Source organism: Bradysia coprophila, unplaced genomic scaffold (genome assembly GCF_014529535.1).
Source record: "Bradysia coprophila strain Holo2 unplaced genomic scaffold, BU_Bcop_v1 contig_151, whole genome shotgun sequence".
NCBI lineage: Eukaryota > Metazoa > Arthropoda > Insecta > Diptera > Sciaridae > Bradysia > Bradysia coprophila.
The window spans coordinates 9,410,324-9,427,453 of NW_023503423.1; the positions used below are offsets into that span (position 1 = coordinate 9,410,324).

General features: G+C 37.8%; 1 protein-coding gene across 33 annotated transcripts in view; it reads left to right on the top strand.

Annotated features, from left to right (window-relative positions):
* The window catches only part of LOC119074915 (basement membrane-specific heparan sulfate proteoglycan core protein), a 145,660-nt gene that overhangs the window by 123,676 nt on the left and 4,854 nt on the right, over window positions 1–17,130 (top strand). For 32 of the 33 annotated variants that reach the window (XM_037181270.1, XM_037181273.1, XM_037181278.1 and 29 more), the window contains 14 exons: window positions 2–265; window positions 355–526; window positions 4,953–5,267; window positions 5,477–6,307; window positions 6,458–7,039; window positions 7,230–7,658; window positions 7,729–7,867; window positions 7,930–8,170; window positions 8,709–8,877; window positions 12,434–12,640; window positions 15,154–15,305; window positions 15,371–15,646; window positions 15,710–16,793; window positions 16,861–17,114. In XM_037181270.1, the coding sequence (XP_037037165.1) occupies window positions 2–265; window positions 355–526; window positions 4,953–5,267; window positions 5,477–6,307; window positions 6,458–7,039; window positions 7,230–7,658; window positions 7,729–7,867; window positions 7,930–8,170; window positions 8,709–8,877; window positions 12,434–12,640; window positions 15,154–15,305; window positions 15,371–15,646; window positions 15,710–16,793; window positions 16,861–17,114 (5,115 nt within the window). The remainder of the gene's footprint in view (window position 1; window positions 266–354; window positions 527–4,952; window positions 5,268–5,476; window positions 6,308–6,457; window positions 7,040–7,229; window positions 7,659–7,728; window positions 7,868–7,929; window positions 8,171–8,708; window positions 8,878–12,433; window positions 12,641–15,153; window positions 15,306–15,370; window positions 15,647–15,709; window positions 16,794–16,860; window positions 17,115–17,130) is intronic. The other variant, XM_037181282.1, reaches the window with a different exon arrangement.

Below are 17,130 nucleotides of genomic sequence, written 5' to 3' on the forward strand. Positions count from 1 at the left end.
GGCGGATTCCGTTAGATTGATTGAAAGCGAATGGCAGAGCGTCGAACGAAGCGGTACACGTCCTGCATCGCGCTCAGATCTTCTGACAGTATTGAGTGATCTGCAGTACATTCTGATCAGAGCTTCATTGAAAGAGACCGTCTATGAGGTACAAATTAGTGATGTATCATTGGACACTGCCGTTCAGCAACAAACTGGCCAAAGTGCCGTTGAAGCTGTTGAAGTTTGTAGGTGTCCGGCGGGATATAGCGGAACAAGTTGTGAGGTTAGTCAATAGATTTAGGTTTTTTATATGTCAGTTTTGATGGTCACGGGGGCAATTCAATTTAATCTTCCGAACCATTCTTTCGACAGACTTGTACACAAAATTACTATCGTGACGTACACGATCGTTCCGCTGGTCTCTTGGGCGTATGTAAACGTTGCCCGTGCTCTGAGAATGCTGACTCATGCAGTGTTGGCTACGATCAACGTGTGGTGTGCAACTGCCGAAGTGGATATTACGGTGAAACTTGCAGCGAATCGAGTGAGTAGAGATTTTAATTTTCGAATTGAGAAAAATTAAATTTTCCTTTTTTAACAATCAATTTATACCAAATTGCATGATGAACATCATTTTCACAACTATTTATGAATCTAATTGCATAAATTCCGATTTCATGCACTAATTTCTTTAGTGGCGTTACCAAATCATTTGCACTTTTGGTAAGGTGAAAAGTGAAAAAAAAAATTGTTTTTTTTTGACAAATTTATTTTTTATCATTTTTTTAAGCGGCCTACAAGTCTCTCTATTCACCAAATTATTTTTATCAATAACCATCATTCTTACACTCATCTCTTTCATTATTTAGATGGAACCATTTGTTCTCATTTTTCCATAAATTTCTTCAATAAAACCGATGATACTGACGATGATTATTATGTCATTATCAGCAAACAAAACGTAATTGTTGGCATATTACGGAATTTTCGAAAAGGTTGAGCAAACATCACATTTTTCATTAAAAAATATAAATCGTGGGGACTTAGAATTTACTTTATTGTTTGGCTGTTTTACATTTCTCTTTTTTTTTGTGTGTGGAAAATATTTTGTTCGTCTTATTACAGTGTCGGTAGCAACGTCAAGAAGTTACTACTTTAATTCCCATGTAACTCTCGGCCAAACCCATTTTCTTGCAAGCTGAGGCTCGAGTTTTTTTTTTCCTAAAGAATAGTAATTAGTATTACAAGACGCGAAAGTAAAGCAAAATCCAATTTGTGTGAATCTTGCAGCCCGTTTCCGAAGATACGAAGGGGCCATCACACAGTTTTTTAGTAATTTAGCTTGTTGTACCACGACATGTGAAAATACTTAAAATCAGTCGTCCAAATCTGATCCATTCAATAGTAATTTACATGACTAGGGATGAAAAGTAGAGTTTTCGTGTCAATATTTGTTGATCCGAGGTCAATAAACACTCGAGGCCTTTTATTTTTATCCCAAGTTATGTAATGGATTTTACATTCTTGAAAACATGGAAAATGCGATTTTTGACACGTGTAGCATGTAGTACTATTTTGTCTTGTGTGGTTGAGTCCTTCGCCTTCCGCTACAGACACTACAGTTGGTAAAAGAAAAAGTTCAAAACAATTACGAAGTTCTTTACTCACTGAACCCACTGAACTCTAACGCAAATTTCAATGAAGTAATGACTCCTTTTCCAGTGTTGGAGTGAGTAAACCATTTCACATGCGTTGAAATCCGTACTTTTCATGCAACTCTTTCAACTGACCACGTTGTCGGTTATTGTGACTTGTCAACTTTAGGCACACCGGAAAGTGCTAAGGGAGTCGAGGAATTTATACCTTCAAATAAATTTCTAAAAATCGTGTTAACACGTAAAATCCATGACAAAACTCGGGATAAAAGTGAAAAGTCACGTTTTCGTGTGTTTGTTTAAATTTCTATCGTTTCATCCCTTGTTAAGCCAATGACCATCGTCATTTTCAGGGCAACATTGTTATCAATGCGTACATCGAATCCAGTGAACGTACTCGTTGAACTAGTCTCGTTCGTCACAGTTTACTGTCTGTCCTTAATTGAAGAGAGAAAATTTAAACTTTAAAACCTCCCGCCTAAGCTTGCAAAACCAATCGATTACGTGAAAATCTGTAACTTTTTGACGCTGTTACCCACCCACACTATAGTCATTGATTTACTTTATCTTCTTTTTTGTATTTCTTCTGTTATTTCATAGAAATTTTTACAATTTTGTCAACGTGTCGTTCATTCTGCTCTACCGCTTCATGTTGATACTTCGATCGGGCGTTTATGTTTTCTTACATCATTTTTACACACTTGCTTTCAATCGACAATTTTTTTTAAGTATATTTAGCAAGGTCAATATGGTAAATTATCACAAGTTAACACTATTAATAATTACACTATAAGCTGCACAGACCACGGAACGTTTCTAGGTGAATTGAATAAGTTGGTGAATCGAAATTCAGCACATCTCCGATTAATGGGTTTAATCAATTTACAACATAAAGTCGAACAACTCCAAAAATTTCCCAATAGATGCAGAGCCCATGTGGAGTATCAAAAGACAAGAACGAAAAATGATTGTTCTGATAACTTTGTTGGGCGCTAAAGAGAATAGCCGTTTTCCACTTCGTTGAAAATCCAAATGAGCTTACTGTTGGTTTTCATCTCAGGTAGAGATATGGCATGGGTTCGAAACCATGATTTGATGAAGGACTTTTATGCACGTGGCCTCAAAGTCTTATTTTATTGTGGGGTACTTCTGCATGTTCTCGGTTTTCGTTAAGAAAAAGCAAGAAACAATCAATACACGAACCGAGCTTTACAAGTTGATTGATTTTCATGTCATGCTCGGAGTGGGGATTTTTATTCGATGAGAATTGTTTTGATGATATTTTTAAACCGACGACATTACGTCTCTGTGAAAAATTATATTTTATTGTCCGAGCCAATGGCAAAATGAATAAACGAGCAGGTCAACGTAAAATTGTAACTTGAAATTATGTTGATCTTTGTCTTGAACTAAGGCTAGGAACAGGTGATTACGGCTTAACCTGAACTGAAAATGTTTACCTGACCTGAATTTACTTGAGATCTGAGAATCAGTAAAATTTCAGGTAAATCTGGTCAGATATCAGGTATACCTGAACAAATTCCATCAGATATACCTAAAGTCTGACCAGATTTACGTGGAATTTTACTAATTTAAAGATTTCAGGTAAATTCATGTCAGGTCTTAGATTAGATTAGATTAGATGGGAGGGTGTAAGCCCAGCACCTAAGCCTCAGATGGGCCTGTTGTGCTATTGTACAAGTCTCTTGATCATATGGACTGTGATTTTACATCATATCTCTCCCGACTTAGATTGTTCACAAATCGACCGTGTGTTAACGTCCCATACGTTGTGAATTCTCCAAGCCGTGGGTGGTATGCGAATACCACAACCATCACTAATTGACCTGTACATTTTCCCAAAGATGGCGCTATCAACATTGTCATGTTGTAGCTCTTTCTACTATTGACATTATGTCGATATGGTTTCTTTTATGGAGAAAGCGAATGTTGGGTTTTTTGATATTTCCGACTTTGTTACGGTTACGGCTATTAGTTTTAGGTAATAGCAAGTGTCTAATCACCATAGGCCATGAGTTGCCTCTTCGTATAAATCGCCATGCCACCATGTGACTGAACTCGTTCTGGCGTTGCAGGTTGTAGCGTTTGAATGATTCGTATTTCGTCATATCCCTTGACATCCATACAACGTATCAATCAATAGATCTGTTAAACCTCGCGGTCATTTTGGAGTACAAGATAGTTTCTGTATCTTGGGATTGTACCACAGCAAATTTGTAAAAATTTGCTATGTGGTTTTGGGGTGTCAAATGAGAACCCGAAGCGTTTGTACCTTACCTGCACTAAAATTGACTGCCAGATGCCATACGGCAATGTGTCATTTTCGTACATTAATCGAGCACGTAATTTAGCATTAGCTTCTGGTAGAGTCGATTGTTAATCCGTAAACCGACGCCACGAAGCACATGTTAAATAACAAAGGAAATAACACAATTGTTGATATCGCACAATGAGGCGAGAACGACTTTATTGATCAAAGAGAAAATGACCTACGAGAACAACACTTTGACTTCGTTAATAAAACCTTTAAAATAATTTCACCATTTAAACATTACAGCAAAATAAAAACACCAAAGCCGTAAAAGTTGGCACAGAAATTAGACAAAATCGAAAATGAATTCACACACAGCCACACAAAAGAAACACTTTTAGAGAGCAACGCATAAACACGTCCGTTCTCTGTGACTGCCGTTGTCCAACCATCTCATGTCAGGTCAGTTTAGATTCTACTATTCTCAGGTCGAAATTCAGGCTCAGAACAAGAGATGCCTGACCTGGTCCGAGTCTTATGTAAACTCAAAACCAACTTCTTATGGGGTCGTCTTCTACAGTTTTATTCGTTCCACACAATGTTAACAAAAGAAACGTAAAGAGAGTCGATTTAACGTGTGGAGTTAAAGAAATGGAAAGAGAGTGCTACTATTGTGTGATGAAATGCATGTGGAACGAGTAGAAAGAATGTAACGAACAAAACCACCAAAAAAGGATCATGAATTAAGTTTAACGTTTTGGGAATTAATCCAATCGTGAAACTAAACTGAGTAAATTCATGGAAACTTGAAAGCCTTAATATCTTCTTGCTATTATTGTAACGAGAGTATTGGGCAAATATGTACAACGTTCACATTATTTAATCATAAATTAAGGCACACATATTTCGCGGGGCTACATACACACCAATTTAACCAACTAATACCTTCATGTCTCTCAAATTAATATCCAAAAAAAAGTTTGGAAATTTGTGCTAATCATAAATATTGACATAAGAAACCAATCAAACTATAAATTCCGCAGCCTATCAACCACCGACAACACATCGTCCCAGACCAATACCCCCAACAATTCAGGTAATCGTCTCATCGCCAGTCCTGCAAATTGTTGATGTCGGAAACACCGTTCGCTTGTCATGTTCTGGTTTCCACATCGTCAAGAAAATTCCGATTACGGTTCGTTGGATCAAAAAAGAGGGTCGCCTACCAGACCGTGCATATGAAGACCATGGAACTTTGGTCATCACAAATGTTCAATATGATGATAGCGGTGTGTATACATGTCGCGCCAATGTTGGTGACGAAGTAGCTGAAGAAGATGTGACTGTTACTGTTGGAGGTGAGTGAATCGGCAATTTTTATATTTGAATGAATTGATTTTGTCACCATCTTCCTTACAAAGCTTTCTCGGAAGAATTTATGAAAAAATACGGTAACTTTCGGTCGATTAACATTCAATTGTAGTTCCTACAGTAGAAACGCATGTCGATTAATCTTAAATAGTACTTTGAAAGCATAATATGCAACGTGTCAATGATAATATTTCAGGTGACAGTCCTCGACCGCCACATATTACATTAAGTCCATCCTACATCGAAGTGGATGAAGGAACTTCATCAGAAGTACAGTGTCAATCGGCAGGCACACCACCAGTTCAATATTCTTGGGAACGACTGAATGGCGACTTATCGCACGAAATCGAACTGAACGAAGGTTACCTCCGGTTCAACATCATCCGAAAACAGGACGAGGGCGAATATCGTTGTACGGCCAGAAATTATTATGGCGACGACACTCAAATCTTGAATGTATACGTTCGCGAATCTTCAACGCAAGTACCGTATCCTCAGCCGACTGAAGTCGAAATCGTACCGCCCCATTACAGTGGACGTCCCGGAGATGAAGTGAGATTGACATGTTCTGGTCAGTCAGGCAGCAGATTGGATTGGTCCAAATCTGGTCAAGACAGATTAGCTTACAACATTCGCGTCACTAACGGCATACTGATCATTCGTGAAGCACGTATTGAAGATTCTGGTCGCTATATTTGCACATCTTATCCAAGCTATGGACCACCATCCTCTCAAACCGCTGAAGTGTCTATCGGTCAACGAACAGAACCACCGCAAATTAAACGATTCAATGAAATCTACAACATTGTTCAAGGTCAAGACTTTTCTCTGAATTGTGAAGCCTCTGGTTCGCCGTATCCAACGGTCAAATGGGATAGAATTCATGAATCGTTCGAATCGAATATGAATCAAAATGGAAATATCTTACGAATTATGAACGCACAACCATCAAATCGTGGTGTGTACACTTGCACTGCTGAGTCTTCTGAAGGAATCGTAGAGGAGAGTGCTATCATCGAAGTTGAACGTAAGTATAGCTTGCCTTCAAAAATCCTTTCATTTCGATTTGCATTCACCAAATCTTTTAAATTCTTAAGTATTCAGGCCGGGAGTTGGTAATATTCAAGGACATGGAATTTGTTAGCACTCTTTAGTAACGTCAACGTTTCTATTTCAGCTCGTGAGGCACCAGTCCTGGAAATATATCCAGTTGAACCACAAACGGTTCGCATTGGAGAGGAAACTATTCTCTCTTGTCGCGCCATCGCTGGTATTCCGACACCAACAATCAAATGGGCAAGACGCGACAGACAACCCTTGTCACACCGGATCAATGAAGATGATGCTGGCACGCTAACCTTCCAAGATGTTACGTTGGCAGAAGCTGGTGAATACGAATGCCAAGCCGAAAATGTGGCCGGAAAAGTGACAGCTACATCCTCGCTTCATGTTCAGCAGATACCGATCATTACACTCGAACCAAATGTTACCGAAATAACCGTAACTGAGGGTGACGAATTGAAGATTGAATGTTCAGCAATCGGTTCGCCCACACCCAGCGTCATATGGAAGGAGCCTCTGCAACTAGCTGGAATTTATCCACAGAGTGCACCCAGACAACACACATCCTACGCCACTATTCAGAAATATCATACTCGTCAATCGGATGAAGGAACGTACATTTGCAGTGCCAAAAATGATGCAGGAAGTGATGAGCGATACATTGAGGTTATCGTTAAAGAGAAGCGCGGAGACATTGGTAAGCCTTTTTTTTGTACCAAGTGATTGTAATTCGTCTTTGATTGAATGATAAAATTAATTTTGTTGTAAAATGCTGCGTTCGCGGTAGAAATTACAGTCAGAGGTAGGCTGTAGAATTGTCGGATTAGTGTTTCCAATGTTCGACTTCTATGTTCCACTTTATTTATTCACTGACTTTATCACTTTAGGCTATGAACCAAACGAACGACCAGATGATCGTCGTCCATATCCCGATGATCGTCGCCCATATCCTGATGATCGTCGCCCATATCCCGATGATCGTCGTCCATATCCAGATGATCGTCGTCCATACCCTGATGATCGTCGTCCATACCCTGATGATCGCCGTCCATATCAACCGGAAGAGCCCGGCCGAATTGAACCGTACAAAGTAGCTATCGGCGACAAAACGGAAATGCATTGTAACATCGAAAATCAAAACAAGCCAACGTCATGGCGACGTGTCGATGGACGTCCACTGCCGCGTGGTTCCCATTTGAATGGAGGAGTTTTGATCATTGATGTGACAGCTCACGATGCAGCCGGATTTTATGAGTGCACTGTTCGAGAGCAGCATGACGAAATTCCTGTCGTGCGAACGGAAATTGTTGTGATTGGTAGGATGGATTTTTCGAGTGTTGGTTGAATGAACTTTGATGCTCAATTGAACTTTTTTATTACTCAAAGAACTTCCACGAATTACTTTCCTACCATCAATGCCGATGACTGTGCGATCTGGCGACACCGTTGAGATTTTATGCAATGTTACTGGTGAACAGCCGATCCGTGTCCATTGGCATAATGAAGATTTCCGACCATTGCCATAGTAATTGATTTTTCCATTTAATTTTGGTCAATCGAATTCTAACATAAACACACCCATCGCAGCTCGGTCAACGTACGTGGTAATTATTTGGAATTCACTCACATTACACCGAAAGACGCTGGTCGCTATTATTGCACAGCTGAAAATGTGCATGGAAATGTAACGAAAGTGGCTGAGGTGATTGTGAATCGTAACGAAATCACCGACAATCGTCCGAGCCAACAAAGTCGCGTACAAGAAGTCGTTGAGGGTGAAACAGTTTCGTTGTACTGTTCGTCACCGAACGAAGACTCATCACACCGGGTAAGTGTTCGATTGATAAATTTGAGATTTAAACAAATTGGGCTCGGGATGATGTTGACCATCATGTAGAGTTGTGCGGCGAAGGACTAGATTTTTCGGATTTTAGACTCAGGTGGCCCGGAAATAATCATAATGTATAACTGCTGGCAGGTATTTAGGGGCCACAAATGACATCACTCTTTTTTACGGAATTGGCGACACTCTCTCCCCTTTCGTCAATTTTTTTTGTTTTTATTATTTCAAACTTGTTGGAACTGTTTTCTTGAGAATGTTTCACCCATTATCGGCGTGACGTCATTTGTAAACAGTCCATTAAGATAAATAACGTTTAGAATCACTAGAATATGAGAGGTCGTTGGTTTGGTGGATGCTCACTATTCCAACTTCGGAAGCATCAGACATTGTCTAAGTGAATCAGTGATTATTTACCTAAAAAAATCCGACCGGGCCCACACAGCTCTACCATCAAGTCGATTAAACAAAACGAGAAGTTCTGTTGCAATATGTTATTCGTTCGTTGTTCTCCATTGTGATTTAGTTCAACTGGCGACGCGAATATGGTGAAATTCCCGACACAGCTACATTCGATCATAACAATCGATTGATTTTGAACCGAATCACGCCCGAAGACACCGGTCGCTACATTTGCCAGATGACGTCGCCGGACAATGTGGTTACGCAGAATTACGTGGATGTTCAACTAAAGCGTGAGTATCGAAGACGCCGACAACATCGCGATTATCCCATAAGGGGGTGGAGTAGTGAAATGAAATGAAATTTGAACAAAAGGAACAAAAGTCAAAATTTAGTTGATTTAATACGAAACACGAATTTAGAAACCAAAAAAACAAAATGACGATTTGTGGAAAATAATGATTGGAGCGCGGTGCGACATTTTATTTTACTAACAAAAAACTAAAGACCAAAAAATTTTTGAATAATATTTTTTTGACTAATCAAGACAGTCGTCAAAAAAGAGTTTTCTTTAAGAAAATTATCGATTTCTTTTTTGTATATTTACACACGATAAGGTTTAGGATATACACACACGACATAATAATGGAATCAACACCACACACATTTTAATTTTAATATTTTTCTGTTTTTTATTTGGCTTTTTTATAATTTACATTCGCAGAGTGAAATCTGAAAGAAAAACTTCTAAAAGAAATTTTAACCGAAGTTTTGCATGCACTTTGCTAAACCGCAAACAGAAGAGAAACCTTTTTGTTTTACAGTTTTTATGTACAAATCGAATTCATTTAAATTTAAGCTTTAAGTAATAAAAATTCTTTTTTCTATTTTTTTCTCTTAATTTTATTTTTCTTTTCATTTTCATCTAACTTTTTATTTGTAAATATTTTTCGTTCTCATCGAATCGATATTCATTTTTTTGTTTCACCTTCTCCAACAAAAATTTTTTTTCTTCCAAAAATCAATTTCAAACTCAAAATTCAAAAACTTCTTGAGTCGTCATTGTTCTGCAACACTCGAAAAAAAAAACCGTGACCAATGTCCTAGCGTAAAATCAATTTGAAAACATATCTCTGCATACGATGAAAATGCGTTCCGAACACGGTCCACTCCAATATGCCAAGCAGTTCTAAAATTATACGGAGGCACGTAATGAGTTCAAAAAATGCCACAACGTAACCGCAAATTCCAAGAAAATCGTGGAAACTTTCAAAGAAACACCGCACGCATTCCACACAAAATTCAAAATAGTCGATGCCACTGCGTAGAGTATCCATAGAAATTGTAAGAATTCCATCAAATCCAACTGTTGTGGAGAATAATTTTTTTGATTGATTGATTGATTTGAAGTTTAACGGAAAATTTTGTGCAGAAGTGTAGCACAATATCTGTTGCTTATGATTTAAGTCACTGAGTATTTGGATGCCTACTGATCATATTATTTTGAGAATTAAGAAAGAATTAGATTAGAGCATCCAGACAAGTCATTTTTAATCAACTCAAAGCATGATTCTCCGTCAAAGATTGTTCTACTGTATGCCTCCAAGATGAATCGATTTTTTTATAAGTCAGTTTAAACTTCGAAACGCACATATAAGAAAATTAAGAAATTCGATTTTCCGCTGTTTTAAGACATTCTGTTGATCGATAATATAACTACCGGGAAGCTCAAACAAATTTCGTCATATCGCCGTTAGGTTACAATCTGAGTCAAGCTTTTTGCGGCTAAACGACGTTCTGCTTTTAAAAGGTTGAAAAGCCATAACTAATTACATCCATTCAGCAGCCATCATTCATGAAGTTTCTTATTTGTATTGTGAACATCGACGATAAATTGGCGAGACGTTAACATTGGTTTTGATTTCCCATGTCCCATATTCGATCATTCGTTCAGTCATAGTTTCATTTTCTTCATTCTAATTCATTTTCTTTTTTTCTTTTTTCTTTTATATACAACTTTATCTTTGCAATGTCAGTGAAAGTGTGGCAGGTAGCATTCGATAAAATTCATTTAATTTATAGGTTGTGGAGCACATAGTATCAATTTTTCTGCATGATCTTCAACAGAGACTGATCAGCTTTTAAAGCTTAAATGTCTCAAACTCTCAAAACACGATCCCCAAAAACCCAAAGGAAAGAGAAAAGACTTCTAACATAGCACTGTTCCTAGCATTAACACTGAATTAACAAGCATCAAATTTGGAGGCTTTAGTGATAGTAGCTACCGCTTAAGGTTGTTTATATTGTATGTTTTAACTCATACAACGAAATCAAGTCATCTGTTTTCACAATACAAACGTAGAGCCGACTGTGATTTCATCAGCCTCTGAATATTTTCTATGTTAATGTTAGGAAAAGTGATGTGCTTCCGATATTCGTTAGAATAATTTCAAGAAGAAAACTGAATTTTCACCTCTAAAATCAAGTTTTATATTTAAAAAAATCAGAATTAGTCGGATTTTTCAGAATTTTTCAGAGGTACAATTTCAAAAAAAGGCCTTGTCAGATCTAGGTTAGAAATTCCAAGTAAAACAATCAAAAAACTTTGTTTTTCTCCGAATAGAATAGAAATTGGATAAACAAGAAAAACTACAAACTTCAGTTTGTTATAGAACCATAAACGTGATCCCTCTCTGAAAAGAGGGATTCTTTTAAAAACCAACCTACCGACATCGGACCCATTTTCCAGTAGACTGTTTTATATGTGCCTAGAAAGGTATTCGACCCTAGAAGCCAAAACCACTTTAAAAAAAATTCTTCGAAGTTTGGGTGGCTGGTGAAAGGTGACCAAAAACCGAAAACTTGCACTTTTCTTAAATAAATTTCTCAAGTTACACGAGCCGTACAGGGTGTACAGGGTAAAGTGTAGGTGTACATGTTTCATCATAAAACTTCATAAGACCCTATTTGGCCCAGAAGCAAATTAAATTACCTTTCAAATGGTACCCCACACGACCATGTACATTTTGTGTACCTCAAGAAATTTCAGAAAGAACAGAGTAAGTCTTCGGTTGAAAACTTTAACTGCACATATTTCAGTGTCGATGAATTTTAAACACAATAAGTCCCTATTCGGCTCAATAGTACATGTGATTACCTTTCTAATGACACCCCACTCTACCTTGTACGGCTCGCGTAACTAGAGAAATTTTTGTAAAAAAAGTGCATGTTTTCGGTTTTTAATCATTTTGTGTGGCTAACTTCGAAGAATTTTTTTGAAAGTGGTTTTGGCTTCTAGGGTCAAATACCTTTCAAGGTACATTTAAAAAAGTCCACTGGAAAATGCGTCCGATTTCGGTAGGCTATTTTTCAAAAGAATCCCTCAAAATAGTTTTGAAAACAAATTGCGAGCTACCTGCACATACTTTCCACTTTGGATTTATTTGTTGAAAACACGCTAGAAAATTAGCTTCACACTTTTTATTGCGCTACTATCAGTCGTTGCATGAGTGATGTTACAAAAGATATATTTTCGTCAAACTTGTAATTATTATCGTTCCCTTATACAAACTGTAGCACAATTTTTGTAGTTGAAATAATTTTGTTTTGTTTTTTACAATTTTTTTTCAAATGATTTAATTTCAAATATTTTTGTTTAAATAAATTTTTTGCGCAATCCTGCACCACCATCCACCATAAAAATCACTTAAATCAACATCAAATTACTACCTGTGCACACAAAAAATTACCTCTCAATATCACAACCATCCGGTCGAATATAACGACGAAAAACCAAAAATCTATAACAAAACAAAAAAACCCAATCATTGCATTGAACGCAAATTGAAGCGATGCGAACGCACGAACCATTCAGAAAGTGCACAATCAATGACTTTAAATGCAAGTCCCATCCGAATACTTGCATTCCGCAATCGATGGTATGCGATGGAATATACGATTGTGTTGACCATTCGGATGAAGCTGACTGTTATGCTCGACGAAATAGGATACGCACGAAAAAGGATGGTGATCTGGCTGCACCGTCGAAACTAATTGGTTTGTTCACATAAGAAACACAATTTTTTTTTTGTTTTGTTCTTTTGTTTTATAAGATTATGATAAAGCACACACACAGTACATTTGATAAATATACACACAAGCACCCACAACGTTACACTTTATACCATACTATACACGTAATTGTAAAATTTTAGCGTATATTGTTGCAGTCAGTAATGTCCTAGATCCAAAAAAAAATTGGTTTCGTTTTTATTGTCGATATAATTGGCGTGTAATGGGCTTCCAAATTGATTTATGTCATCAATAAAATTGTTGCAATGTCCATTGTGTATAGCTTTCAGTAGATTATGTCTCGGCAAATTTAAACTAAAAATTTTACCTGGCGCTCCTTGTTGTTATTATGTGGTCAAGTCAATTTGTCAATTTTACCACAGTTTGGATAGGTGAGATTAGCTCAACTTTTAACGATATTTTCAAGGATACTGATAAATAGATTGATGTAAATGTTCTGTGAACACCACAGAATTCTCAATTAGCAGATTTAATCAAAATTACAATGCTCATTACCATAGCACTGGACAGTGCTATGTCATTACTCAAAGCTGAAATAATTCCGCTTAGTGATATACAGCGAGATTCAACATAAAAGGTTGCACTTTAACGCTACTGCTTCAGCTGGACGATTGATCGTTTTCATACAGATGGTCGTATGAAAATAGAGCAAACGACCAGGTGAAGCCGAAACATCCAAGTGTTCCCTTAATGTTGAATCTTACTGTAATTCACAAACTATTGCAACATTAACATGCGATAACATGCTTAAAAGCCGAAAGAAAGCGGTTGCAATTTTAATGAATTAAGTGCCAAACAAAAAGAAGTTCAATAAATTGAGCAATAATAAAATTCATACTAAGAGTTACGGGTATGTAAATTGTACATAAGATTTATTAAGCATCACTCGTCAATTCGTTGCAAAAGCGTGTAAATAATAATAACCAAACCACTAAATTGAGCATGATCACTAAAACCGAAACTGCATGTTTGTGTGTCTTTGTGTGTTATTTTGTGCTAAATACTTTTTTTTTTGCTTAGAGCCTGACAAGTCTTTGCAGCTCTAAAAATTGTTTTTATTTAAAATAAATGACAAGCAAACACTCTAACACCCAACAGTAGAAACACTTTATTCAAAATTTTAACACGAAAAAACACTTTCTGAACTAAAACCTACCTACACGCTAGACAGTTTTTGATATTTGATTCTCCGTAGCACTGGACAAAATGTAATTGGTTATTGTCCTCAGTAATGACCACAAACGATCATCCTTATGGATTCCTATTCCCTTTTTTCCGACAAGTATGCCCTGCTCTTGTTATATCCTCTACACTATCAGGGATTTGAGGATGTCCGCCAATCTAAAATTGTTTGTTAAATTTCATTTGTTTTCTTTTCTTCGAGAAATATTCAGAAACCTCAAACAAGAACATTATTGTCTTGGCGAAATATTTTTAGTTTAGGCGCATGGGAAGTTTGTATTTCGAGCCGAAGGCGAGGACTACATCCCACACGAAACAAAAAAAAATCTCAGCAAGACAGTACAGCATTTACACGAGATAATAATGAGACGTTTTCTGACCACAAGCATACACACGATTCACAGACTTCGAGTTCACTGTAGCGACTCTTGCTCGGAAAGGCTCGGAAAGCTCCTCGGGCTTTGTAATTCATTTGTAAAAACTCCAAAAATTAAACATTTTCAAAAATGCAAAAGGCCTTTCGGGAATCGTCCGAATTCACAGTATGACCAGCCTGAACGAACTTCAAACATTTTGCTCCGGCAAAAAGTATTCTACATCACAGTCACAGTCGTACATTTACTACCCTAGAAACATACAGCTACATAGGACGGTCACGTTGTATATTAGAACTGTCCCGTTTTTACGTGAGGGAGTATTTTATGCTATGCTTTTACCAAAATATGTTCTCTTATTTGGGCAAAGGAGCACCAACAAGAAAGATTTTTGATGATTTTTGTGGTTGTATCAGAGGAATAATAACTAACCTACTCGGTACATATTGATAGTTAAATGCAGAAATGACCTGTGTCACATTAGCGAATTATAAGAAAACTGAAAGTTCATTGATTTTGCTTCGTTTTAAATAGGTTTTAAGTAGGTTGGCGATGTTAATAGAAGTTTTTTTTTGTTAAATTGAAACAAAAATCATCGTAAACCTATTCAAAACGGGGCTAAAAGAACGAAATTTCATTTTCTTACAATTCGCCAATGCTACATCTACCGTTTCTGCATTTAACCATTCACATAAAGTTCAGTTTTCAGCATTTAAAAACAAACGGCTACAAAATCATGTGTACATAGTATTTAACGGCATACAGTATTCTGTGTTATCTGTACTTTTTGGAACGGTTTCAAAATTAAAAAGAAAAAATAGAAAATGTTGTTGCGATGGGCATCGTCTATGTACATAAATTCATAGTATCAATCAACAATGTAGAACGAAATTATATTTTGATCTTTCTTCAAACATTTAGCATCGCAACGACTGCCATTCTTGAAATTGGAACCATCTAGATCATATCTACGGCCCGGTGAATCCATAAATGTCGATTGTACATCTTCAACCGGATATTCCCGAATAATTTGGGAACGAAAGAACGGTCTCGAATTGCCGTACAACTTCAAGGTTCATTGAACATTTTAAAAATTTCAATCGAATGATTTTAACGTAAATTATTTCCCTGTGTGCAGCAACAAGGAAACAAATTGCAGATCACAAATGCTCAAACTCAAGACTCTGGTCTGTACAGCTGCATTTGCTACACCGAGGAAGGTCAGCAATATGCAACCGAATATGAATTGAATATCGAAGAAGCACCAGCTCGCAAAGAAATGCGTCCGCCAAAGGTGGAGCATGCTGACGTTGGTTCCACTGTTGTGTTACGCTGTAATGCCGATCGCTATCCAGCGAGATTCTACTGGTCCAGGCAACACGGCAATTTTGCACCTGGACAGGACATTTCAAGTGTAAGATTTAGGGCTGCAATGTTCACCCAATTCAATGAATCGATCCTTTAAATACTTTTTCAGAGTGAACTTCGATTGGTTGATGTTCAAGCCAAAGACGCCGGAACATACATTTGTACCGCAAACAACAATGGCAATACTGTAGAAATTCCAACAACGTTAGTCGTTACTGGAGCCATTCCTTATTTCCCACAGGCTCCGAAGAGTTACATCGTGTACCCTAAGCTGGAGGATGCCTACATGAAATTCAATTTTGAAATTACTTTCAAACCAGAAAAAGGCAACGGGCTTATTTTGTACAACGGACAGAAACGTGCCAACGGAGACTACATTGCATTGTCGTTAAACAATGGATTCCCTGAATTCAGATACGACTTTGGCAACGATCCTATCGTCATACGAGCGGACAAACCAATAAAACTCGGACAATGGCACACCATTAAAGTGAATCGAATTCGTAAAGATGGTTTCATGGTTGTCGATGATCAACCTCCAGTAGCATTCCCCACACGTACCAGATTAGGTTTGGAACTAATCGATAATCTGTATCTTGGAGGTGTGGCTAGCTTCGATGACATAGTTCAATCGGCCGTCGAGCACAAAGAAGGTTTTGTTGGATGTATCAGTCAACTGGTACTGAAGGATCGTAGGATTGAGTTGAATCAAGATTCACTATACAGCGAAGGAACAACATCATGCGAACCTTGTGCTGACGATCCATGCCAAAATGATGGAGTTTGTTTGGAAAGTCAAACGGAAACGGGATACACTTGCGTTTGTCAGACGGGATTCACCGGAAAGACTTGCTCTTTCGAAGGGGACTCGTGTTCGCCTGGAATTTGCGGTGCAGGACGATGTGAGGACACGGAATCAGGAATCTCATGTTTCTGTCCAATGAACAAAACTGGTGATCGGTGTCAGTACATTGAACATTTAGATGAAAGCAACCTGTCCTTCAAAGATGGAAGTTATGCCTCTTATAAGCCACCAAAGTCTTCAAAGCTACACATTAAATTCCAAATTCGACCAGAAAATACCGAAAACGGAGTAGTCCTCTATGTGGCTGAGTCTGAAAGAGCTAATGGCGATTTTGCTGCCGTACTTATCAACGACAAACACTACGAATTCCGCTTCAATACTGGTGCACGTAAGTTTCGTAGATGATTCTAATCGCGACACAGAAGTCTAAGATTTCTTGTTTTATTCTCTGCTAGGGCTGCGTCCAGTCATAATTCGATCTGCTGAACCAGTAGTACCGAACCAATGGACTGAGATCATTGTTGGTCGTCGTCACGGCGATGGATATTTGCAGGTCGGTGATAAGCCGCAAGTTTTAGGTAAAACGATTGGACCCGCCACTCGAAGCATGTACTTGAAGACAAACCTTTACATCGGTGGATACGACAAGAGGCTGTTACTCAACAAAGGAATCGACGTAACAAGAGGTTTCGATGGTTGTATATCTGGGGTATTTACTGATCATA